General features: G+C 40.3%; 1 protein-coding gene across 1 annotated transcript; it reads left to right on the forward strand.

The window, feature by feature from the left end:
• The first annotated feature begins 5,325 nt into the window (after positions 1 to 5,325).
• Positions 5,326 to 8,952, forward strand: LOC149042313 (uncharacterized). The gene has a single exon (XM_089212820.1). It carries the CDS (start codon positions 5,481 to 5,483, stop codon positions 7,911 to 7,913), a length of 2,433 nt encoding a protein of 810 aa, XP_089068946.1. The 5' UTR covers positions 5,326 to 5,480; the 3' UTR covers positions 7,914 to 8,952.
• The last annotated feature ends 17 nt before the right edge of the window (positions 8,953 to 8,969 follow it).

Below are 8,969 nucleotides of genomic sequence, written 5' to 3' on the forward strand. Positions count from 1 at the left end.
TATAATATGTACAAACCAATTTCGATAGAAGGAAAATTCCAAAAAAACTTAAACTCGGTTTTTTCGGGTTCTAAAGCGCTCCTAGTTTGTCGTTAAAGTGTCCCGTGGACTGGTAACGAATTAGCCGGTGATGACGTAGAAAACAGTGAAAACTCTCAGTTGACACTTTCAAATCTCTCACACCTCTTGCAATTTTGTATCAGCCAGCATTAACATACTCTTGAAATAATGTGCGATGGCGATGTATACCTTCCCTCAGCACGCTCTACCGAGAGTAGTGATACATCGTACTCAAGTAGTAAAGGAGAAATGGAAGTTGCGAGTACGGCTCAGAGCTACGAAGGAGAACCGCGTGCACCAAACGAAGATGGCGACGAAGACTGACAAGGACGGTTCTCGACTGCGGTGTTCAGGTCAAGATTAGGACAAAAAACTCTTGTTACTGAATTTTTAGTTTGTTGCGTTTATGTTTTATTTCTTATGGCGAAATCTATGTTAAGAATACGTGGCTGTGTTCGTTTCTGTTGCCATAACATTTTATTCCGTCGCACTAATTGCGGCGAAGGTTTCCCTTGGTCAGTACTTTAGAGTTTCGTTGCCGTAAGGTAATTCCCTTAAGAAACCAAAAGCTATCTTTTGACGAAGGAATCAGCTGTATCACAAGGCGCGATGGTATTCGCTGAGAAGTCATTGGGCAGTTTCACAGCAAGGTGCTCCTTTCCTTAGAGATTGCAAAGGAAGAGGCTATCGTCGTCGAGTTAGTCAAACGGAAAAAGAGTGAGTTTTTCACCATCTGATTCAATTTAATCTCATAGAGGGATTTTAATGGAGAAAAACGTCTTTAATTGAAGTGCAGCGTTGCCACACGACCCATTTCGCTCAGTGGCAAATAACTGACATCAGTATTGTAAATGAATATTTAGTATGCATTCGGACTTTCACACAGCACCTAGATTCGCTACCATCTAGTTCAATAAAATATGTGTTTCTTTATTTATCTCGTTGCAATGCTATTATCACGATGACATTGCTGCTGTGGCTGCTCTTAGTTTCTTGAGGGCAGGGGGAAACTGATGACTCGTGGGATGGATTTTCGGAAACCTGGGTTAGGAGAATACATGGCCCCTTCGAGCTTGCTTTTATGCCAGTATCTGCAAGAGGTTTCGCACTGTTCACTTGACAGGATGGAATGGAAAAGCTCAGGAAAGGGCTTGCATTTTATTTCTGTTATGAAGATGCGATGGAAACTACAATTGTTACGATAATAAAAACAAGAATGTAGTCATATGGAAAGACAAGGAGTATGAGTACATCTCAAGCGTGAAATAAACAACAATAAGGATCTCACCATTCTTCGCTTGCGAAATGTCAGCCGAAAAGAACGTTGAACAATCGTGTAGGGTGTGGGAACAGGCCCCTTAATCAGCATTCTTTTTAGCTGAATTCAATGGTTATGTTCCCCTGATTTGACTAGTGGTATGTGTTTGTAACAGCCCTCTTAGAAGCCGGTACGGAGCATAACGCGGACGACATTGATGAGTAAAATATCCTCGATGTCGACGATCGAAACGCGTCCATGTTGGCCATACAGCTACATCCTTTGGAAAGTAGTGTATAGAAATACCCGGTGTATGTGTATTATTCTTGTAGCTAGCATTATTTGACGCTCCGGCCAAGCAATACGTTCGTCCTTTCTTCTAGATTTTTTCTCTCTGCACCATTGTTGCCGACGTGTCTTCACAGTTTTCTGTCACAGCTATGTTACATAATCGTTTCGGCCGCGCGTTTGATGGGATAATTTTTGGCCGCCGAATCGTTCTTTCAATGCACAAAAATGGTCAAGGAGAACTCGCTAGTTGCTAAGGTCAATCATTTTTAATGTTAAATACAGCTATCAACCAAAAAATAAAAAAAAAAATTCGTGGCATAGGCACTTAAAGTTGTCATTTCCTTTACCTCTGTGACCTTAATGCGTGATTCAGGCATGCTACTGTGAGAGATATTAGATGCTTGTCACTCTTAGGGGCAAAGGTTCAGGTGTAATTACCAATATATCCCTCTCACGAATAGACGGGACAACAAATAACAAATCAGCAACACTCGAGGACTGTGGATTTTGCAAACGTGTGCGTTCACCAACCTTGGAAAATTTTATTACTGAAGAAAGGGAGACCTGGAAACTTTAAACAAGTTCCCTTTTTTACATATAATATTTACAAATGATTAAACATAATTATTTTCTCTGGTTCAAGGAGTGTTTCCTTGAGACAAACGCCGCCCTCGCATAAGCATCATATCAGAACTGGAACGCCGCGAACATACTTCTAGAGTACCTTTCATCTATTACTGTAGCTTGAAAAGCAGAAACTTGTCAAAACGATTTCTGCATGTTCCTTGCAATTGCTTTCATAATGCAACAGAAGGACAATATTCACTGCTTAAGGCAAATATATGCAGTCATCGTACGGAGTTTTAAACTGCTCTGCCCATTTTGTAACTAGTTTTGTTCGTAAAATTGCCACAGTCTCTTCGCGTTTAAGAGGAAACCAAATTTTCTTAGTAAGTTTCCTTTTGATAGGATATGAACGTGATAATGCAGTTCCAGTTAAATAACCTTGCATAAAGCCCCATCAGTTTTGTTCAAATTGGTTAGAAAGGTCTGCGTCGAAGTCGAGTGTAGCCTTAGGCAGTATACCATGCCGACAAAATATACGCTGGAGCAACACGTCCAAAACGTGAAAACTATTGACGAACTTTATTCCTTGATACATAGTACCTTGATTAAAATATGACTCTGGGCATACTATAAACCAACTGACATTAAAGAAAATCATAAAAACCGTCCACTAAAAATTCGTGAGCGAAAAACGATCTCATCTGAATCAGGATGTTTAAACCGAGGTAGAACCTTTCCTTGGTAATTTTGATTGCATATCAAGAATTGAAGTCTTAAGATTAGACGTTGGACGAAAAGCAGCCTTACTAGCTACTTCGCGATAAAGGGAATTAACTGTTCCTCAAAGAACGAAGAATGCCAGAGGGGATAACAAGTGTAAAAGAAGTAAGCGAAGGCTTATTACAGGGAATCCAAACAGTGACTATTTGAATGTTGTTTTACGAAAGGGGGGCAAATCACTCAATTGACACATCATGCTTGATCGCTCGTGGTAATTTTTCTCAGTTTGCATCCAATATCCGCAAAAAGGTAATCAGCACCCAAGAAAGGAGGATATCGATGGAAAACCGCAAGTTCACAGCCAAGACGAAGTATCTTTGAAGCAGAAAACGTCTCTTTCCCCGTAGTTTAACAGAATTTTCGAGAAAACCGTAGAAAGACTTTTGAAGGAGGGTGGAGGGAAGTTGATGTCACCGTGTAAGATCAGGTGGAAAGCTAGCAGACACCGCAATCATTTCTCTAAATGAGCAGAAAAAACTCGTCAAAAACTGACGGCCTTTTGAATAGTGGTCATAACTGTCATGATGAACAATCGGATCAGACAGAGGTCGATTCTGATCATTGTAACTCAAAGGTCTGTTGACCTCTCTGAGTATTTTTGGCTCACAAACTAGCGAGAAGCACGAACACGTTGTCAGCTTTTAAAAAAGATCGATTACCTTCTCGAAAACAAAAGAAAATATTTCTAAGGATCAGTTTGCTAAGGCTTTCACCAAGTGATACTTATCCGATCTCCTTTCAGGTTGTACGCTATATCAAAATAGTAAACATTCCACGCTGCTGGAGAAAATTTTTCGCCGTTCGATTCCACGCAGAGTCTCTTTCATTTGTCACATCGGCAACAACACCGGTGCACGTAGTTAAGATTCCCACGCGTTTTATGCTCACTGAAACTAGACAAAGCAGCCATTGAATGTCTTTCCTTTCTTTTATGTTTTGAAAGTCTGAATTACGGAACGTAAACACTCGTCTGGGCTTACGAGGATTTGATAGAAAGCCATCAAAAAAGATACTCAAACGATAAATTTCCTCGAATATGCGTCATTAATTTAAAGAGAGTAAAATGAAACATTAGAGACAATATTACAGGCGATTTCTTCGATGCAAACTTATTTCGAGTGACTATTTATGTTTCTTCCGCGTGAGGGGCAAATCTATATACAAATCTAGTTTAAACAAGCCGAGAAGGAATGATCCGCTAAGCAAAATGCTGAAAGAAGGTTTCTGTCTTTATATATATTCATTCCTCGAGACATATACCAGCTCATTAGTCATAAGGAATTCTGATCGCTCTATCTCCTAATTGCAACTCTGTATTTAATTCGCTTGATACGAGTTGACCACGCACTTTTCTGTACACGAGAGAACAAAAAATACGATTAATTTTGGAATTATTTCTGTAACAGTGTTTTCAATGAGAAGGTGATGATAGCATCCTAATTTTTGAAGTCTTGAATGAAGCTACGTTTTTTTAAGATAGGCCAGAAAGTTCTGCTAGCCAGCAGGCTTTGCCCAGGCATGCTAACCATTTTAATGAACAGCATTGTTCAACAGGAGAGGTTTGTATGACTTGAGGTCCAAAGCCGTTCCAATGCAACAATTAGTCCCTGACATACCTCTGTATAGCTAGTGAACTCTAATTTAATTTTCATTTATCTACTCTGTTCGTCACTTCCATCATCGCTTGGCTGGTTTTTCCACAATATCGATCAATCAATCCTTTCTAGGATCGGATAAATCAAATCGTCCAATTTCTGGAACAACACCCGCTGAGTTATTTTATTTGCTTTTCCTGACGGCCCTTCGGGTGTCTTTTTGTGGTCATACACTCCTTTCCAAAAATGAACATAAACAAGTTAGAGACCGCGCATGGCGCCTTATTCGCTTATCGTTACTCGCCAACTGAGCGTTTTTCAATAATACGGCTGCCTCTTTCTCTATATTTTCTGTTTTCTGACCGAAACTAAGTTTTTAATACTAGGAATCCCGCATTGAGGCTGCTTGTGTATCAATGGGCGCAATATCAAGATTGTGAGGAGAGAGAAAGAAGTTTTCAATGGGAGTTTACATCTGATTTGCCGCCTAAACACATTAGTGCACCGCCCTTCAGTTACCTATAATCGTTTTAATATTTTTTTTGAAATAAGTTTGCAGAGAGGGATTAAAATGAAAGACATGATTACAACACACAACTAATGTGAATAACATTGTCCCACTCCCCCCAGATTTTTAATATCTACGACGTGAGATGTTTGTCTAAACGTATGAGCAGTGAAGCGGAGATGATTATCCTCCTGAATTATTCAAGATCGGCGTGTATGTTCTTGCTTGAAAGCATTAGTTTAGTTGAATAGCACTCAAGTATAACAGTTGGGTGAACTGCGTAGGTGGGATGAGTTACACTGTAATCCTGACGGGGAAAGAAAGCCTAACAAGAAGAGAAAGAAGAATCTTAGTGCTGGAGGAAAATCTCCTGGCAGACTGATTATCAAAGAGAAGCCTGAGAGCTGAACCCCTTACAAAAATGGCACGTCTGACAAATAACAGTGAGACAGAACTAGCAAATTTTCTTCGTACAGTTGTTAGCATGGAAAGAGAAAGGCGCTCACGCGAGAGTTTCGTTAGTAATGTGCTCTTCGGCGAGGAAAGAACTCCAGAAAATGGCAGAATGGACGGACAAGCTGAGCCTGGAAACGGCTTCGCTTTGGAGAGGGTATATTACTCCTTTCAAGACGATTCCATGCAAGGATCATGTGATATTTCAGGCATATCAAACATGCCTGAACAAAATACCCTTTCCTTGAGAGAAGATGGGGATAGATCTACCCAAGCGGTGCATATTGGAACGCCCGTTCATCCGTTCCTACAACCTCCCCTACAACAAGTGGTAACAGAGTCGAGCCCCTTTCATCGAAGAGCGAAAACTTCCATGGAAGACATCAGTCTAGATCAGCAGAACGCAGTGGAAGAGCTACAAAACTGTACAATTAGTGGAGGAGAAATCCAGAACAATGGCATGCACTATAAAGCACCTTATGTTGGCGACAGCTTTACTGACAAAACCACCACGTTTTTTAAAAGACGCTGTGCAAATAATAATTTCACACCGCAACAAATGGTGGGAAAAGGAAACGTTGAATTGTTTACGCCAGAAAGCAGAGCTTTTTTCTCTAGAACAGACGGCCAGTTTGTTTATGAACGTGTTTGTGGGCATAATGAAGATACCGACAATAGCCACTCAATGAGGACAATCGAGAAGGAACCTAATGAAGCATGGATGGCAGATGTTTGTCCTTCCCTTGCCGTGGAAATCATGAAAAATTCTGGAAAGGAATGCAAAGCTTCAAACAACTATTTCAACGACTGTTTTCCTGATTTTTTCAGAAGAAGTCAAGAGACAAATAATTTCACTGCTCAAAAAATGACTGGAAGAGGAAACTCAAAATTCTATAGCCCTAAGGGCAGAACCTGCTCTTCGAGAACAGACGGTCGCCGCTTTGTTTCTAAAAATATTTGCGGGTTCAGTGAAGATACAAACGACAGCCTCATGTTGAGGGCAATTGCGAAGATGCCCAGTGAAGTATGCTTTAGAGACGTCTGTCGCACACCTACCTTAGGAGTCGTGCACAAATTGGATGTAGGAGTTGATGCTACACACAACATTCGTGACAAAGGCACCTCGTTTTCGAGGAGAAATCAGAGGAACGTGCATTTTTATGCTCAACAAGTGGAGGATGAAGGAACCGCAAAACTGTGTCTCCCAGAGAGCAGAGCTTACTCGTCTAGAGCAAACAGTTGCTTTTTCTTCGATCATTTTAATGAAATTACCGACAATACCCTCTTGGTGGGAACGGACGAGGAGTTGCCCAGCGAAGCATGGATGAAAGACATTTCTCAAACCACTGCTGTGTTTCGAAAAAACCCGCAACCGAAATACTTTGTTCAACCGAACGGAATGGTCTCATCTGAACGTGCCACTCATCCTGATGTTCAAAATGCAAATGCAGATAACTTTAACGAGCAATCGAATCCAAAAGTGGGCTCATCTAAAAGCAGGAGTTATAATAAGTCAAGACCATCTCAGCTTGCATCTCATTGCCATGGCAATGCTCAGACGACAACCATGTCCAAGAGATCAGCAGAAGAGTATCATGCTTCGAAAAGCACAGAAATGAATAGAGCACGCACTCACGAAGAACATCCATTAACAAATGGTGAAAAATTTAAAATGTGCGACGAAATGATGGCGCTAAAACGTTGTAAGACCCACATAAACTATGCCACCGTGAAGGCGAGAAACCCAATCCATTCCATCTCAATGAGTGAGCCCCACCTGCCTCAGATCTCCTCTCAAACAAGCCAGACCCAAACTGTAGAGCGTCTAGTGGATATCTCCAACTGGCCCCTCGAGGATGGTCTGGTTCATCAAAATAGGCTGTCTGCTCCCAACCAAAATCTTACCTATGGGCAAACTGGAATCAACAGGAGAAGTAAGCCTCCTGAATGTGAAAGATTACATGAATTAAGCTTTGGAAAGTCACCAAACACTGAACTCTTGATTTGCAAATCAAAAGATAGCCTGGTCCTAAAGGAACTCCTCTGTTCTAAGAAGGTCTTTAGATGCGACATACCAGGTTGCTCTAAATCCTTTCCTAAACGATCTGCTCTAACAGACCACATGAGAATTCACACCGGAGAAAGACCTTTTACGTGCCCATGGAAGACATGTAAAATGAAATTTAGACGAAGTGACGAAAGAAAGCGCCATTTTCGAAAGCACACTGGGGAAAAACCATATCATTGTCCATACTGCGCCCGGTCTTTCTCTCGATCTGATCATCGGAATTCCCACGTGAAAAAGATTCACAATTACAAACTATCCGTATTTTTTACGAGATTAGAAGGGGTTCACAGAAAAGTGATGCCTAGTTTTCAGCATCCATCGCCACTTCATTGATACATTACTCTTTCTTATTTCTACAGCTCGGGAATCTTTTCCCCGAACTTAGTTCATGTTAGCTGTTTTTTATGTCACTTTTTTGCTAGTTGGTACTTTGTGATATATTTGTATATATTATTTTTGTATATATTATTTTTGAAAAGTAGGACCTCGTTAAGCTTCACAACAGCTTCTCGTATTTGAAGGAGAATACCCTTTGTTACCTTATCTAAAGCTCCTCATTATTATACCGCAATTTGCTCTATGCGTACACCTGTAGGGAAGGAAAACTACTTGAGAACTGATTCAATTTTTGCGAATTTCGGTTTGAAGCAATACACGTTTCTTAACATTTTTACCCATAGGAGTGACTAGCATGTAATATCACCCCTGAGTCAAACATTAATGTCAGGAAAATGAATGAAGTGATCACTAACTTAAGAAGCCCTCGATGTTTGAACAAATTATTCTTGTCGGCCTCTTAGGAAATGTATAAGGAACAATAAGAAGAATGTGCATACTGGTGTCAGCGTCTAAAGAGTTAAGGTCGGATTGTACGTCGAGAAAAATCTTGAAAATAGTTGCTGCTCATTATATGGTGATATTGCATCCGCTGTCTTCGTTAAATTTGAACTGTTTTGCATATTGCGTCTAATGATTATTCAGAGATTAGATCTGCATAGTATAAGCCAAATAAAAGCGGGTTTTGTAGATCGAAATATTATTGACCTGAAATTGCTAATTTCTGCATGAACTTATTGGTAATTTCGTAAATCATGTTCAAAGTTCTTGCAAGAATAAGTAAAACGGTTGCTTTCGACTCTGTTTAAGACAGACACCACTAGGAAAACTGAGGAAAAAAAGCTTTTTGTTCTTTAGAGGCCATCATCTTAAAGACGTCAGCAAATGTGACACTGATTATAAGGAGACCCTTAAGATGAACCGATATGCAAATGTATATACTTTATGTTTATGTTATCAAGTAGCTATGTTGACAAAATTGAAACAAGCTGAAAAAACAGTGTAAGGGAAGTCAAATAAATATTAGGTTTTCAAACAAGGCTGCGTCTTCGA

The sequence above is a fragment of the Pocillopora damicornis genome, chromosome 7 (genome assembly GCF_964200805.1).
Source record: "Pocillopora damicornis chromosome 7, jaPocDami1.2, whole genome shotgun sequence".
In the NCBI taxonomy this organism is placed as follows: Eukaryota; Metazoa; Cnidaria; class Anthozoa; order Scleractinia; family Pocilloporidae; genus Pocillopora; species Pocillopora damicornis.

What these genes read in the sequence shown, in the direction of transcription:
- LOC149042313 (XM_089212820.1), top strand. Translation starts at nt 5,481, where the DNA reads ATGGCACGTCTGACAAATAACAGTGAGACAGAACTAGCAAATTTTCTT.